We start from the raw sequence: 17,972 nt of genomic DNA, 5'->3' as shown, positions 1-17,972 counted from the left end.
TTGTAGGAGGAGTTTTCATACTGCACTGGCTGTCCTATCAGGATGCAGGACCCCTGAGCCTCTGCGTGGACAGTGCTGATCACATGCACTCTCCTAAGACAAAAAAAACTCTGTAGCAATAAACACAAAACTAAGCATGTGCAAACTGACTCCACTAATTCTGTCTTATCCAGACATGTTTTGGGGGCAAAGAAGGAGAGGATCTGTGCATATAGGATTAAACAGCCTTTTTACACAAAGCAGGGGATTAACCCCTTAGGTTCCACAGTGAGTATGAGAAGCATGCTTGCTTTACTGCATATACACAATGGGGCAGATCCACAGAGCGAGTACGCCGGCGTATCTACTGATACGCCGGCGTACTTTCAAATTACCCGCGTCGTATCTTTGGTTTGAATCCTCAAACCAAGATACGATGGCATCTGGGTTAGATCCGACAGGTATACGTCCTCGTACGCCTTTCGGATCTAAGATGCAATACTTCGGCGTCCGCTGGGTGACATTCACGTCTTTTTTCCGCGTCGGGTATGCAAATTAGCTATTTCCGTCGATCCACGAACGTACGAGCGACCGGCGCATTTTTTTATGGTGTCTCTAGACGGCTTTTTCCGGCGTATAGTTAAAGCTGGTATTTCGTTGTGTATAGTTAGACCTGCCATGTTAAGTATGGCCGTCGTTCCCGCATTTATTTTGATTTTTTTTTTTTTTTGCGTAAGTCGTTTGTGAATCGGGATGGACGTAATTCACGTCTAAGTTAAAAAAATTACGCCATTGCGACGTCATTTAGCGCAATGCACGGCGGGAAATTTTAAAACGGAGCATGCGCAGTTCATTCGGCGCGGGGACGCTTTATTTAAATGAAACACGCCCCCTAATCGCCGATTTGAATTCCGCCGCCAGAGATATACTACGTCGCTGTAACTTACGGAGCAAATTCTTCCAGAATTCGATTTAAATCCAGGAAAGGTACAGCGGCGTAGCGTATCTCTGATACGCTGCGCGGGTGCAGATCTCTGTGGATCTGCCCCATTGATTTTACTGTTGTTGGTTTAGTAACAATTTAAGGCCCCTTTTGCACATATACTGTAGCGATGTAAAACATAAAAAATAAATGCATCTACCATTTATAATCCAGCAATGCACTAGTCGCAAGACTGTGCCTAAAATCAGAGCCACTAAAGGCCAATCTGCCGACAGCTTTAAAATGTACTGTTACTAAAGGGGGATGAACATATATATACATGTATACATACATGTATATATACATGTATATACATGTATTCATGTATACAGTAGAAGCTGACTGCATTACTACATGAAATTCTGATTTCTGCTTATGATTCCCTCTCAAGCAAGTGAGACAGCAAGCAAGTCTGTGCTTCACAAACCCCTTCCAAGCACACAGCCAAGCAATTGATACATTTCTCAGAGTCTGCCAGTTAAAGGGTCACTAAAGGGAAAAAAAATGTTTTGCTGAAATGACTGTTTACAGGGTATAGAGACATAATAGTTAACTGATTCCTTTTAAAAATGATTAAAAATTTATAAAAAAACAATCATATAATGTACCTACAGTTTAGTTTCGTTTTTGCTGTTGTTTCCTGGTTCTCTGATGTACAGAGCCAGAGAGCCAATAGAGGGCAGCGATGCTTTGTCTAAAATCCCTCAGCACCAATCCAGTTTCGTTTTACAAACAGTAATCACACCTCCTTGATTAGTCACCACAGTGATAAATCTCCCAGTACCGTGGTGATCAGGAAACAGACAACCAGGAAGTGTCCAGAACAGAGAGGAATTACAGCAACATCAAAGCAAAAATGAACAATGAGGACATGAAACCAGGACTGCAGTAAGGTAAAGGAAGCTATTTAGCAAAAAAAAAAAAAATCCTTTAGTGAGCCTTTAACTCTTTCATTGTCAGCACAATGTCCCAGCAAAACATTATATTTTCTGTGGAGGCTAAAACACAGCAAGAACCAGAATTATCGCAATGAGGAAATAAACGCCTGGTTAAACCAACTTGGCAGAGTCAACAGAATCACAGGGCTGATAAAAAAGAATTGTTGGTTAATGTTAATCACTTATGGTCTAAAATTGTTGATTATGTGTCTTTCCACTCTCAACCTTTTCATGAGGTACTGTCTGCAACTAGAAGGTGCTCTCCAATAATTCATTGTTGCCTATGAAAGTTATTAAAGACTGTGCCTTAGAGCGTTATTAAACCAAAAAAATGTGTTTAGCTTATCAATCACTAGATTTGGGGGCTGCATTAGCTTTCCTTTTTATTGCCTTTTCCCTCTGTTTTCATCTGGTGATCTGGCTAGTAGCACACCCCTGTATTAGAATTCTTCCATGTTAAATGAAAGAGCCACAGGGCACCTTTGGACAGCAGCATGTCAGTCTGGGAGGAGTGGAGTGTTAGATGTACTTGCAGAGTTTAATACACTAACAAAGTGACAAACTGAAGCCAGCTAATACGTTATACGCCATTACAGCTACAGGTTTTTTTTTTTTTGGGGGATAGAGATTTTCCATAAATAAATAAAAGCTGATTATTGTAAGCACCCCTGCCAGTGTCAAATGGTTTGTCTCATCCCTGCAACTGATACAATCTGCACAAGAGCTTGTTCTCTTGAAAACCAACAGACTTACTGGCTGGATCACCAGCTGAAAATAAAGGAAAGAAAGTCTAAAAATGAAAACTCATGCAGCCATCACTTCTCAGGCCTCGTACACACGACCAAGGAACTCGTCGGAAAAGACACATTGTTTTCCTCGACGAGTTCCTTGTTAGGCTTGTCGAGGAACTCGACAAGCTTGCTTTGCATACACACTGTCAAGACAAAATCTCCTCGTTCCTCGATGTACAACACATACAATGGCAGAGGAAGTTCAATTTCACTGGCACAACCCTGGGGGCTGCTTTTGCTAATCTCATGTTACTGGCTGCGTGTTAAGTAAAAGTGTGGTAAGAGACGATTTGCACTTTTCAGTCTGTTACAGCGTGAAAATGTGTTATCTTCATTACAAATGCTACTTTTACTCACGTCTCATACTTTATTCTGAGCACGCGTGGGTTTCTTAGCATACACACGCTCGAGTTTCTCGTCGAAAACCAGCCTGACGAGGAACACGACGAAGAAATTGAGACTCCCGTCGAGGAAAAAGGGAAAAGTTCCTCGACAGTTTCCTCGATGAAAAACTTACACACGACCGTTTTCCTTGGCAAAAAAGCTCTGCCACCAAGTTTCTTGATGGATTTTTTGGGTTTAATACTGCTTTCAATATACTAACCTATTAAAGCGGTACAACACTGAAGAATTGCAGGAAACATTTAAGGGATTAATTAGCTTTTGACAGGGAGTGTCATGTTACACATGCATTGCTGTTTGTTTGCCTTTAAATCCTTTTGTCCCTACCTTATTCTGTAGCTAGGTGATGTAGCTAGTCCAATGCTTAATCTTCTTGTTTTAGCCTCCAATTACCACATGTATCGTTCTGCTGAAGCTAGACACACTATGATTTTTTTTTTAACCTATCTGATGTTCATCTGCTATGATCTGCACAAGGTTTGGATGAAAAATCTTTCTACAATCTGCAAGATGTCATTTGGTTTAAGTCACTATCTTCTAATTCTACTGAGACTGTAAGTTACAGCTATCTTGCCACAACTGGATCAGTTATAGAGATCACACTTGTAGTGCTTAATTTGAAGAGGCAGAACAGTATATAAAAAAAAATATTCCCCAGGAGACATCCTAATTTGATATACATCAGCAGGAAAAAGACATGGCAAATAATGCTATAGATTTAAAATGATTTATTGATTGACTAACTAAACAGACAACAGTCTGGCATGCTAGTACAGAACAGAGACTGGTGACCTATAAAGAACTTTGCTCACTTACCAAAATAAAGTTCTAAATTCCTTTCTCCCAGTAATGGTCCAGATTCCATTATATAACTGCATAAGTCATTCCGTACGCATAACCTTCCATGCTTCAAGTTTCATCTCATTCGGATTACACTGAATATTTGCTTTAAAGGGTTTCCAAGTGTTTAACACCAGTTGGTGAGTTTAAGGCTAAGCCATTTTATTTGACACCCACCAACAACAGCAGTTAAATATTGGTATTTGTATCAAATAACCAAACAGACAGGCAGCAATGCTGACAAAGTCTGGGAATTTCAATACATCTGGGCATCATAATCTCATCGATCTAAAGGGGATTTAGGTCCTATAAGCAATATATGTATATCACATAGTGCAAGAGTTCACAAAGTGCTGTAAATGTGATTCCACTGCATAGAAAACATGAATGTAAAAGTATGACTGTCTCCAGACTATAAAGAAATTGCAGATCACTTGTAATAATAGTTAAAGTATATCAAATTAAATTTTTCTTCTATCTGTGTCCCATTGGAGAGATTTTCCTTCACTTCCTGTCCTGTAGACACACCAAAGTGATGAAATTCCCCTCTTAGATGGTTGTCACCAGAACAAGTGCCCCTATTGAAAAGTTCCAGCATTATTGCTGCTCTAGTGAAAACTTTGGACTGTCTCTCTTTTACTAAGCTGGCCATACACTGAGGACACAGGTTCAATTTGATCAGTGGGTGGCCCTGTTGGTTACCTCCCTCCCGACATCCCTTAACTGAAAAATCAAGGGAGTCATGTCGCGTACACATGTCTTGGAAAAAACAATGTTTTTGTCAACGTGATTCCTCTCAAGCCTGCCTTGCATACACACGATCGTGAAAAAAAATGCTCGAGCAAAGCACGGTGACGTACAACACGTACGACGGCACTATAAAGTGGAAGTTCCATTCGAATGGCGCCACCCTTTGGACTGCTTTTGCTGATTTCGTGTTACCGTGTGTTAGTAAAAGTTTGGTGAGAGACGATTTGCGCTTTTCAGTCTTCGTGCTTTTCAGTCTGTTACAGCGTGATGAATGTGCCATCTCCATTACGAACGTTAGTTTTACCAGAACAAGTGCTCCCATCTCATAACTTGCTTCTGAGCATGCACGTTTTTTCCCCCCTTGTTAAAGCATACACACGACCATTTTTCACGACGTGTAAAAGAACGACGTGAAAAATTACGAGAAAAAAAATAGAGCAGGTTCTAATTTTTTTTTTTTTAAATACAGATATCAGTGCATACAACATCATTTTGACTTTATTAATTTATTTAATTTGTTTACCTATAAAATCATCAGTATAGCCCTGTTCTATTTTCTATGTATTACCTTCTTCAAATAAGGCCATAATGATTATATATATATATAATTTTGAACTATTGGGTTGCTTTGCATATTTGTGCCAATAAGGAAACTTATTTTAACACATTTTCTTGTTGTGCGAATTTGTTGAGAAGTTACACATTGAAAGTCCCATTCAATAGGCTACTACAATGCACTACAATAAATTAAAGCATGTGTAAAAGGGCTAAAATTCCTGTTATTTGAAGAAAAGGATAACATTGTATTTCCTTATTATTAGTGATTTTGTTTTAGTAAAACAAGGGCCATTCCAGTAGCTGAAAGTTAGATTTTTTACCATTTACTGAAAATGTAAGTTTTAGTTGTAGAAACTCAGCAGCTGGTGTACAGTACCTTTCGAGAATTGGATATGATATTTTCTAACTTAGCTTTTCATGCCTTACCAGTTGTTAAGGATTTAAATTTTAACAGCTTTTATTGAGTTGTGCAAATCATTCCATATTTATAGATGTGTTATTTGAATACCTGGCTGGAAGTTAAAAGTTAAGATACTATTCTGAAAAATCTGTCAATGGGGAAAACAATATCAAAATTTATTTTCTATTTCACTGTAAGACCATATGCAACTTTAATGCTGTCCTTTTAAAACATGATACACATGCATAATATATACCCTTGTAATGTCCATGCATCAGGGAACGTTGTGCTAGTCTTAGTGCCCCACCAACACCTGTCTGCATTAAAATGAATGTCATGGTTCAACTATCCATAGCCATTACAACTAAGCTGACGGCATTAAAGACCTTTCAGCACTGGCCATAGAAAATGTGCATATGATCAAACTGTTTGAAGGAGTTGCATTTCGAATGATTTTTCACGTACATTTGTTATGCCATTTCAAATGGTCGTGCAAGTAAACTTGCACATGTAGGCCTCTAAAGTTTTTTCCCTATTAAAATAAGCTTGATGAATAAGCTTGAAACCCTGGAAAACAAAACATTGCAATTTCCATTTTTGGATGAAGGTAAATTAAATGTATACCCTAAGTGAGCATGCAGTGGGCTGCATTGTACTTTTTGTGATGGTGACAACAATGGACAATGTTCAATGAGTGTCAGCATGGCAGCTTTGAGTCAGTACTAGTAGGGATGCACTTCAGTTTTGGGTTGACCATCAGGCCCGTACACACGTCCGAGAAACTCGACGGGCAAAACACATCGTTTTGCTCGTCGAGTTCCTTGTGAAGCCGCTGAGGATCTCGGTGAGCCAAGTTTCCTCATTGACTAACGAGGAAATAGAGAACATGTTCTCTATTTGGCCCGACGAGATCTTCAACAGCTTCCTCGGCCGAAAGTGTACACACGACCGGGTTTCTCGGCAGAATACGGCTCCGATCGAGTTTCTGGCTGAATTCTGACGAGAAACTCGGTCGTGTGTACGGGGCCTGAGTTCAACCCGAACCCAGCTTGCTTACAGTTCTGCAAACAAATGAATATACAGACTGGCCAGATTTGGTCTGTTCTCCCACCCTAACCCCCAGCTGATGTTTGTAAGTATAGGTTGCAATACCACTGCTTTATGAAATGACAGTGTGAGAGTGTGTGGGGGTGAGCTTTTTGAAGCCTGGATGCCCTCTTTATAATAAACGAACCCAAGATATTTGTCACTCTCCCCTACTTCAATGAGTATGAGCTCTCCCTTGTTACTCATTAACAAAAAATATCTAAAAAAGCAAATTCTAAATGATCTAAATACATACAACTACACTGTAGGAAAAAATAATTCAAAACCTCTCTCCAAAAAATAAATAAAAATGCCCCACTGTGTAAATCTAATGTCAGTTACGTTGTCTAGCAATGTAGATCTAGCATCAGTCATAATGACGAGATGCCTGACAGCCTGCTGGCACCTTGACCCACCACTATGACGAGGATGCCCACCTCTACCCCTCTCAAAAATAACAGTTCCCTGACGCTGATGGAATGGAAACACAGCTGTGGGAAGCCTGGGTTACATTATTAACGTCATATGGTCATGACAATTTTTGGTGAATGATATCAGCCAGGATCCCCTGACGACTTTGTTAATAAACAGAACAAGGCCAGAGATCAGAACTGTCATTAAGCAGTAGTATTTTTTTATGTCACTTTTAAAGGAGTACATTGTACTAATGTGCAACTTCACAACCAAGTTAAAAGTGATAGTAAAGGTTCAGATGTTATTAAAAAAATTAAAAAACATGTGCAGTTTGTTTTGCATAGAGTGGCCCCGAACGTCCTCTTCTGGGGTCCCACGCCAGCTCTCGCGGCTCCTACCCACAAGAGCTAACCCCTCGGGAAAGCTCTCTCTCGAAGGGGTGATGCGCCTTATCATTGGATTTGATTGACAGCAGCGGAAGCGAATGGCTGCGCTGCTATCAATTTATCCAATGGTGAACTGTTCAGAGATTGAGAGAACACGCGGGATCGTGCCCACAGAGATTCGGGGCTCAGGTAAGTAAAATGGGGGCTCATTGGGGCCGGGGAGTGCAAGCTATTTTTTCACCTTAATGCATAGGATGCATTAAGGTGAAAAAAACACAAAGCTTTACAACCCCTTTAAGGCATTCCTCCATCATGTTTTTCAAAGGATAAAGTCCTAAAGTGTACCATTTTCAAAAGTATAAGGAATGCTGATGCAAGATTGTGCAATCTCAGGAGTTTTGTTAGTAAGTTTAAAGTGGTATTAAAGGTTCAGCTTTTTTATTTTTTTGGTAAAAATAACAAACATGTCATACTTACCTGCTCTGTGCGATGGTTTTGCACACAGCAGCTCCGATCCTCTTCTTCTCAGGTCCCCCTATGTGCAGAGGCTACAGAGTAGCAGGGAGGTGATTCTCCTGGAGTGGTGCACAGTGTTTTGTTTTTCTTCTTGTGTTACCTGCCAGTGCTCTTGGCTCCTCCCCCTTGACCAGTGCCCCTGATAGCAAGCTTCTTGCTATGAGAGCACTGGTGCATACTCACTCCTGAGCCTTGCTCTGTGTATCCATTAAAACATGGCTTGGCCCCACCCCGCTCTCTCCTCTTTGACTCACTGGCTGTGATTGACAGCAGTGGGAGCCAATGGCTGCTGCTGCTGTCTTAACCAATGGGTTTAGGGAATCCCGGGACAGCCAAAGCTCTCGTGCACAATGATTGATCGAGAGAAAGCTCAGGTGAGTATTGGAGAGGCCTGTGAGGGGAGCAGCTCACAGAAGTTTTTTTTTTACCTTCATTTATAGAATGATAAAAAAAATTCATCCTTTACTACCCTTTTAACTTTTGAAATTACATTACCTTTTATAAGATCACATGAATCTGGTATGAGATATTATGAATTCATTTTCGAGCTAATTTAAAGAATAATTCATCTAAATCTAATCTGATTTGTAATGCCCCACCTAAAAAATTGTGTAGTGATTATCCAAAATACAGAAACAATGGCTGTAGGTAACATGTGAGTTTGCACACAGCTGCGCCACAATGATGACTTATCCAACAGCAAAGCTTAACAGCTGTCAAAGCATCAGCTGTTGGTAACACACACCACCCACTGCCATGAAGCACTTGCTTTCTGTAAAACCTCCACAAAACATCCTTTTGTCACAACATTTTCTTCTAAAGACTTCTAACTATTTGACAGTAAAAAAAAAAAAGGGGAAAACAAACATTTAAGTGACAACTAATGCTTATGTAGTATATAGTATCTCACAAAAGTGAGTACACCCCTCACAGTTTTCTAAATATTTTATTATATCTTTTCATGTGACAACACTGAAGAAATTACACTTTGTTACAATGTAAAGTAGTGAGTGTGGAGCGTGTATAACAGTGTCAATTTGTTTGTCCCCTCAAAACAACTCAACACACAGCCATTAATATCTAAACAGGTGGCAACAAAAGAGAGTATACCCCTAATTGAAAATGTCCACCATTGGGCCCAAAGTGTCAATATTTTGTGTGGCCACCGTTATTTTCCAGCACTGTCTTAACCCTCTTGGGCATGGAGTTCACAAGAGCTTCACAGGTTGCCACTGGAGTCCTCTTCCACTCCTCCATGAGGACATCACAGAGCTGGTGGATGTTGGAGACCTTGTGCTCCTCCACCTTGCATTTGAGGATGCCCCACAGATTCTCAATAGGGTTTAGTTCTGGAGACATGCTTGGCCAGTCCATCATCTTTACCCTTAGCAAGACAGTGGTCATCTTAGAGGCGTGTTTGAGGTGGTTATCATGTTGGAATACTGTCCTGGGGCCCAGTCTCCGAAGGTAGGGGGTCATAGTCGGCTTCAGTATGTCACAATATATGTTGGCATTCATGGTTCCCTCAATGAACTGTAGCTTCCCAGTGCTGGCAGCACTCATGCACCCCCTGACCATGATAATCCCACCACCACACTTGTCTTTGTACTCTGTACAAGTTGTATAAGTTTATCTTGGTTTTATCAGACCACAGGACATGGTTCCAGTAATCCATGTCCTTAGTCTGCTTGTCTTCAGCAAACTGTTTGCAGGCTTTTTTGTGCATCATCTTTAGAAGAGGCTTCCTTCTGGGACGACTACCATGCAGACCAATTTTATTCAGTGTGCCGCGTATGGTCTGAGCACTGACAGGCTGACCCCCTTCCCCTTAAACCTCTGTAGCAATGCTGGTAGCACTCATATGTCTATTTTCCAAAGAAAACCTCTGGATATGAGGCTGAGCATGTGCACTCAACTCTTTTGGTCAACCATGGGGAAGCCTGTTCTGAGTGGAACCTGTCCTGTTAAACCGCTGTATGGTCTTGGCCACCATGCAGCAGCTTAGTTAAAGGGTTTTGGCAATCTTCTTATAGCTTAGGCCATCTTTATGTAGAGCAACAATTATTTTTTTCAGATCCTCAGAGAGTTTTTTGCCATGAGGTGCCATGTTGTTCCAGTGACCACTATGAGAGAATGAGAGCAATAACACCAAATTTAACACACCTTCTCCCCATTCACACCTGAGACATGGTAACACTAACGAGTCAGATGACACCAGGGAGGGAAAATGGCTAATTGGGCCCAATTTGAACATTTTCACATAGGGGTGTACTCACTTTTGTTGCAAGCGGTTTAGACATTAATGGCTGTGTGTTGAGTTATTTTGAGGGGACAGCAAATTTACACCGTTATACAAGCTGTTCATTTACTAATTACATTGTAGCAAAGTGTAATTTCTTCAGTGTTGTCATATGAAAATATAGAATAAAATATTTACAAAAATGTAAGGGTTGTACTCACTTTTGTGAGATACTGTATGTATTTGTGTTTTCATTTTATAGTCAACACAACAAATTCTGCACAATTCCTTCTTCTTCTAGCAAAACAAAGAATGTCAGATACTAATCATGCTATAATATGTAATGCAAAAATCGAATACACTTAAGTAGCTAACATTTCATTGGTCTATTTAAAAAGCAGTGGTATGGGCTTGCCGCACACTGCACATAAATCAGAGCAGGTAACAATAGAAATTAACGGAGAGCTTGAAAAAAGAGTCATGTGCATCCGCGTTCCCACCTACTGCCTGAGCCTCCTACAAAACAGAATTTCATTCTTCATTTGGGCCTATAAATGCCCTAGATTTGCACATTCTAGTCTCTTCTTTCATAAGCTACAGGGAGGCTTGGGAGTCCCCAATGTTGCAAAATTTTACTTGGCAGCACAAATTTCCCAGCTTACCATGCTCAATGCAACACCGAACATCCCACTTTGGGTGCTTCTTGAACTTCCTAGCTGTGTGCCAACTCCAGTATCGGCCTTGCTATGGCTCCCACATAGACCCCACCCATCCCCTTCAAGACCCTAATGTTGCATAGCCTGCAACTTTGAGACTCTGTGCACTACTTCGACAACCTTATATCCCTCTTCCTACCCCTGCTCTTGCTCCTGAATAATCCTGTTTTCCTTTGGGGGCATTTTCCTGGTGGACCTCACACAATTTCACACAGGTATGCCACTTCCTCACATCCTGTTCCTTTCCATCTTGGTCCTCCATTCAAGAAACCTATGAAGCACCGTCCTCTGTATTCTTCTGATAACTTCAGCTTTGCCACTGGCTGACCTCTTTCCAATGCACCTCCACCTTCCCAACCAAAAAAACGGCCTTTGAGCATACCTGTTCACACTCTCCCAGAGCCTCAGGTACTATATAAGTGATATACTCTTCTTGGAAAATGGTTGGTACCCCTTGAGTTTCTTCCTTCAACACATCCCTTTGGGAGTGCGACTTGGCGCCCCTTATAGACCATTAGGAGTAGAACAAAGCCTAGTCTATTGCAAAATGCTTATTTGATACTATGACCCTGGAGGGAGCATATAAAGTCTTACAAAGATTGTACTGGGTTCCAGCCCACATAGGACATGCAAACCCTTTGCACAGTGATAGATGTTTTAAGGGCTGTGGGTTGTGGCCAACTTGTAAGGATGCAAAGCTGGCCATATTGCACTGCACTGTCCAAGGTCTATTTTCTTACCAACAGAAACTGGCCACATATGTGTTTCTTGCAGCTAATCGTACCATAGCCAAAGCCTGGAAGAAACCCACAGTCTCATTTGCAGCAGTGAAAGACTGACCGTGATGATGATAAACAAGAAGATTTCCACCATCTTGCATGACTCCCATTCTAAATTCCTAATAACATGGGAACCTTGGCTATATTACGCTTTTACCACACTACAACCAGACAGTTATAGCACCCAGTAACACCCTAGTGGATTCATACCATGCACCCCCCCCCCTTTATTTTTTTGTCTCTTCTTTCTCTCTCTTATTCTTCTCCTCTCTTGCTCTGTGCTTGTATATTCTCCAATTTTTCTTTCTGTCTTTTTCTTAGTACTTCTCTCACATTTCCTTAGACCTCAGTCTTTTGACTGTGCCTTGTGGCTGTATTGTTCAATCTTTGAAATATTGTTCATTATACTGTCATGCACGCACCCACGCTTTTCGACAATTGCTGTTTGATGGTGTATGCAATTCTCAATTATATATACAGTAAACGTATAAGGCCCCCTGCGTGGGTGACTCTCACATTGTATTTCCTTTTGATTTTCAATAAAAATTATTTACTAGAAAAAAATATGTGATTTTGACAGATTCTCTTCCAAACACGGAGTTCTTTTTGCTGTGATCATTAGAAATAACTGATACCACAGGCTGTATACCAGAGTCCAAATTTTATGAATAGGCAGGCTGCAGTGTGCAGTATTGCAAAGTGTTACATCTACAGTATTACGGTGAGCAAGGATTTCCCATAGCTTAGACTGTTACCCCTGTTTGGGGTTATGGCAAACTTACCTACTAGCATTCCTTCATCCAACGCTGGCAGGTTCATGCTCGTTATCACTGTGCATTTTCTGCTGCTGCCATCTCCACAACTTCTTCTGGTTCCAGCATAACTTTTTGCCATCCGTTGGAGGGCCACTGTAACTCCATGCAGATGTGCAGCTTTTCAGCTTCAGAACAAATTACTGGTGTAAAATCATTGAACAAAAACTATGCCTCTGTCTGTTCCTAAGACCTAGATATTTCCCCCATGGGAGCTACCATCTTGCCTCTCACAGAGCATACAGAAAGTAAAACTAGGCTCCATGACGCCTTTTCTCCTACAGGAGTTTAGTAGCAGAAAAACAACAGTAAAAAGCAGCATGGTTGCATGTGCGTTAACTGGTGTCAATGTATTCTATTGGCCAGAATGGTGATTTATTCTGAGCATTGGAATGTACTAATGTGCAAACTTGCATAAACACACCTAGCGTTTTTTATGCTCAAAAGCTTGTCTCCTGAACAAGTCTTTGGTGGGGGTTTTTCTGCCTCTAAACGTCCCTGTTTCTAAACTCCTGTAAATGCCTATACTGTGCATGGACTCACAGGCTAACATGATGGGGTGTTTAGAGGCAGAGAAAAAAAAAAAGCTCAAAGCTGCAGAGACTTCCATCTTTACCCAGGGCTTCCTTCCTTGTTTGCGGACTACAGGCATTTGAATGGCCGAGCCGCGATGACATCATACATGGGAGTCATAGCCATGGCACAGAGCTTGGAAGGAACAGCACAAGCATGCTGTTACTTCAAAGTGCATACGCCGGTGACATCACCGCCTGCTGCTCACTAGAATATCACCTAAACGGTACATTCATTTGGCCTACAGGCAAGCTTTATTATAAGCCTCCCTTAGGGAAAAAATATAAAAAATAGAGTCTACTATTACTACCACTTTATTCGTTATCTGGTTGAAAAGGTATACAAAGAAAGACTGATGCCTTTTCTATGACTTTGTTGATCTGCATACTTGTTCCAACTTAGCGACTACAAAAGTATTGAAGTCAGTGGTTAAGTATAATAGCCAGGTAACTAGAATGATCAAAATCAGGTTAACAATAGCACTTTTTTTTTATTTCTGTTATATATTTACCATTTCCATTTTTATGACAATTTTTAAGTATTCCATCAGCTTTTAACCAAAAAATTAACACTGACAAGCAGATTTTAGTGTCCAAATGAAAAAAAGAAATGATGTTGGTATTGATCAAAATGGCTTTCAACGGGCACTTCAGTAGTTTCATTAATTTCCTTGTATTACAGTGTCGTTTTTATTCACTCAATAATTCTATTTGGATTCTAATTGGTCACTATTGGTTACTGGCATTAGAAATTAGCTCTTCGGAATATTAATTCTTTCTTGAATTATGCCTGGTACACACAATGAAATTATTGGATGAATGATCAACAGTTTTTTTTGCATGCTAATCTCATATATCGAAAATGAAGAGTTTACTAAAGTTACAAAAACTCTTGTACGACAGAATAAAAATTCAGAAGTGATGTATTGTGTTGAAGTGTATTTGTACATCGTACGGTTTGGTATCGTACAAGATTTTTTTTTGTGCTTGTCCCATCGGACAATTTTTGGATGAACAGTCATGATTGGCTCTCGAAAGCTGTGTACTAACGATCAGATTATCGTACAATTGGTTGAAATCTGTATTATTCATACAATTTTCTGATCGTATGTATGGGCCATAAGGCTGTGTATAGTTTGTAGCTTACTGATTAAACATAATACAATGTAATATAGATGTTTTAGAAATGACTAATCAGGAGCATTACTAAACCAAGGTAAAATAAATTACTTCCGGTATCATGGTGAACTAAGGTTAAAACATCACCCCACACAAGCCTCTAGCAGCCATGGACCATCCACATTAGTCAGCATCCCAAATGTGATAATCTTCATTTTGATATGTCCACCATCTGGCGTCACATTTGTTGGAAGTCACATAAAGTACTACTAAATCCATTACCCAGTGTCACCATATGTGGCGCACAGCACTGTGCTGATGACTGAGATTGATGGTAATTAACTAAATAGCATAGTTTTAGGTCTCATACTCATGTTTACAATCATCAGTTTGGTGAGCTTCACCTGTATTACTGCTTATCTGTATAATAATTGTAAGAGATGTATGTCCAAATACAGACAATGGCTTACAGGTGTATGTAATTCGTTCCACACCACAGCTTTGAATAATAAATGAGGACCTCTGCTCTAGGCTATGCTGTATTTCTTGATTGTTCTAACTGTCCCCTTCCTGGGAGAGCCTTTAGTGTATCTGCATCCAGAATGTATGGACATAAACTTACTCAGCCCTGGAAATTTATATTCACATCTGTCATCTGATTGGATTAAGAAATAAATAATAAATACAGATATCTACTCAATGTGACTGGGTGTCTATAGCAAAGAAAAACCTTTTGAAAGGAGTACAAAGACCAATGATGATGTTCAGAGTGTAGTATCTTACAAATCTAACAGCATTAGATCTTGCTTTTGCAGGTTTTGAGCAGCAAGAACAGGCAAGGATGCTTACAAATTGGTTTCTAGAATGCACAATGCTTATTATATTAATGTCGGGTTCACATATCTCACCGCGGTTCCAGGCATGGGGTCCGGTGCATTGTTTTTCACCCGTTCAGGTGCAATTCAGGTCTGAATTTTTGCCTGAATTCTCACCTGAACTGGACCAAAGGATGCACAGGACCTGTGTGAACTGGCTCCATTGAGAGCCAGTCACACTAGCTTGTCATGCAAATTTGATGCAGGGAAACCCGCATCCAATTCGCATATGTGCGAACCTAGCCTTAGCATTTAGGACTATTAAATATAAGGCCCGTACAGACGACCGAACATGTCTGCTGAAACTGGTCCGCGGACCAGTTTCAGCAGACATGTTCGGTCGTGTGTAGGCCCGAGCGGGCAGGATTCCAGCAAACATTTGCCCGCCGGGCCTTTTCCCAGCGGGCAAATATTTCCGGACTTGTTTTAAAACAGCCCGCTGGAATCCTGTCCCCTCGGACATGTTCGGTCGTCTGTACAGACCTACCGTACATGTCCGAGCGCCCGCCATCCCTCGCATGCGTCGAATGACTTTGACGCATGCGTGGAAGCATTTAACTGGCAGGGCCGCCCACGTCGCCGCGTCATCGTTGCGGCGACGGCGTGGACACGCCCCGCGTATTGTTTATGCGCGGATTTCTGTATGATGGTGAGTACAGCCACCATACAGAAATCCCCGGGCATACATGTACGGTGAAAACGGTCCGGCGGACCGGTTTCATCGTACATGTATGCTCGTCTGTATGCGGCATAAGAATGTTCTTATGTGAACTTACAGATACAACTTCAGTTTTAAAATGTAACGTCAATATAGAGCCAACATAATATACTTTCTGTCCCGGAGACACAACAGTAAGTGACGGGAAATCTCTACAAAATGAGGGTGATTCCACACTAAAACCTCGTACACACGAGCGGTTTTCCCGGCATGAAAACTGCCAGGAGAGCATTTGTCCGGGAATCCCGGCCGTGTATATGCTCCCTAGCAGTTTTCTCATTAGGAAAATAGTCGAGAATCCCGACGGGAGAATAGAGAACCCGGTCGTCTGTATACCTACCTGTCCCAGGTAAATCCGTGCATGCTCAATAAGAGTTTGACGTATGCATGGTAGCATACAAGTTTAGTGTGGGGTGTAGCAAGATGGGGGCAACGGCATCAAATGTGACGAGCGCCGGCTCATCGTAGTCGATGACATCATCGCGTTCTTGTCATTCAAAAGAACGGCGGTTCTTTTGAATGGCCGTCTGTATGCACGGATTTGCAAGACAAGCTTGCCAGGAATCCCGTCAGGAAAACCAACGTTTTTTCCTGACGAGATTCCCGGCCAGGTGTACAGGGCCTAAGACAGTTGTCACCAGAACTGATGTCCCAGAAGGATTTCCCTTCATTTTGTGTTCGGCTGAAAACATTACAATCATGGATTTCACATCACATTTTGTATCTGGTGACAATGGTCACCACAGCTAATTGTCCAGGTGGAATTACAAACAGTAATAAACACTAGACAGGGATTCTAACCTTTTCATGCACAATCCAAAATTGAAAAAAATAAGTTTGACTATACTTTAATTCTGAATACAAGTAAAAATCACCTTATAATATATTAAAGAATAAACAGCTTAATATGACTTTTCCTTCATAATAACTTACAACTTACAATCATTCCATAACAACTTACCTGAGCGAAACTTGCTCCGAATGAGCATAGAGCGCTCTGAAGCCAGCAAAGTCATATTGGGTGGCAAGATTCCGGTCGTCCCTACGGACTGAATTAAGGGGACGGAGACGGACGTAATTGCTCCCTTTTAAATGAACAAACACAGAAGAAAAAAAAATCCAGGAGTGAGGAATAAAATATGAATAAATATGTTCAAAAATGTTAATAAATATTTTGAAGGAGTGTCCTCAATAAATATAAAATGGAGTCAATAATAAATTAAAATGTTTTTGAATTGCTTTTGAATTGCAAAAATGCCTCGTTTTCATTAAATGTTTTTGTTCCCCCGTAAGTAAATCTTCATATAAGAGTTGTGTAGGTTGTTTCTTTGCTGGTTGGCTTGTTTGCTCTTTTTTCAAATATCTTCAGCAAAAATAACTTGTGTTGCAAGCTGTAGCCTGTCAATTGTAAGGCCGCAGGAAACGAGCTTTAATGAAAGGAGAAGGGAGTGAAGCCAGAAAGATTTCCCAATTAGAGTTGGGTTAGGGAGCTTCGGTAGATGTGGTCATTAGTTGAAAGATCCCCCTTCTCACTGTCTTTGACACACACAAACTCTCTCTGTACTCCTAGGCCCCCTACCCGCCCGCCCCCTTTGCCTGACTGTCCCATCCATGTGTGATAAAATGACATCTGCTTTGACACTTGACACTTCACAGGCATTCTATGCTACATCAGCAGGGCTCTCCTCTTCTTTCATACAATCCTCATTTGTTCGCATCCCTTCCAAGTCATTACAAATTACAGTTACACATACGGACAGGGATTTCATGCCTTATCTTTACCAATACACAACATTTTTTTGGCAGGTACACTTCAAGATAGCGGCACTAGCTGGAAAAACACCACGAAGGTGCCCTGAATGTTAAGTCTAAGTTAAATTGCACATACTGACAGCAATCAGCACACCTCCAATTATCTCCATCATGAACAGATTTCACTACAGCCAGGGCACAACACATGTTGGTAAAGATCTACAAACCAGCAGACTAAAAATTAATGCAACTGCATTTTGAGGTGTGGGCCTGCACTGGCAATGCACCCTTGTCAAGTTCAGAACAAGGTGAAGCACTGAAGAACCCACATAAAGACAGTTATACAAA

At 40.9% G+C, this 17,972-nt stretch overlaps 1 protein-coding gene across 3 annotated transcripts in view; it reads right to left on the bottom strand.

Moving 5' to 3' along the window:
• LOC120915263 (myocardin-like) overlaps positions 1-17,433 on the bottom strand; it is a 63,216-nt gene extending 45,783 nt beyond the window's left edge. For 2 of the 3 annotated variants that reach the window (XM_040325636.1, XM_040325637.1), the window contains exon 1: positions 16,834-17,433. In XM_040325636.1, coding sequence (XP_040181570.1) covers positions 16,834-16,888 — 55 coding nt within the window. In that variant the 5' untranslated portion in view covers positions 16,889-17,433. The remainder of the gene's footprint in view (positions 1-16,833) is intronic. The other variant, XM_040325638.1, reaches the window with a different exon arrangement.
• Positions 17,434-17,972: the final 539 nt, after the last annotated feature.

Source organism: Rana temporaria, chromosome 10, assembly GCF_905171775.1.
Source record: "Rana temporaria chromosome 10, aRanTem1.1, whole genome shotgun sequence".
NCBI classification, from domain to species: domain Eukaryota; kingdom Metazoa; phylum Chordata; class Amphibia; order Anura; family Ranidae; genus Rana; species Rana temporaria.
Note: the sequence above shows the minus strand (reverse complement) of the source record. Positions and strands in the feature narration are given on the sequence as shown.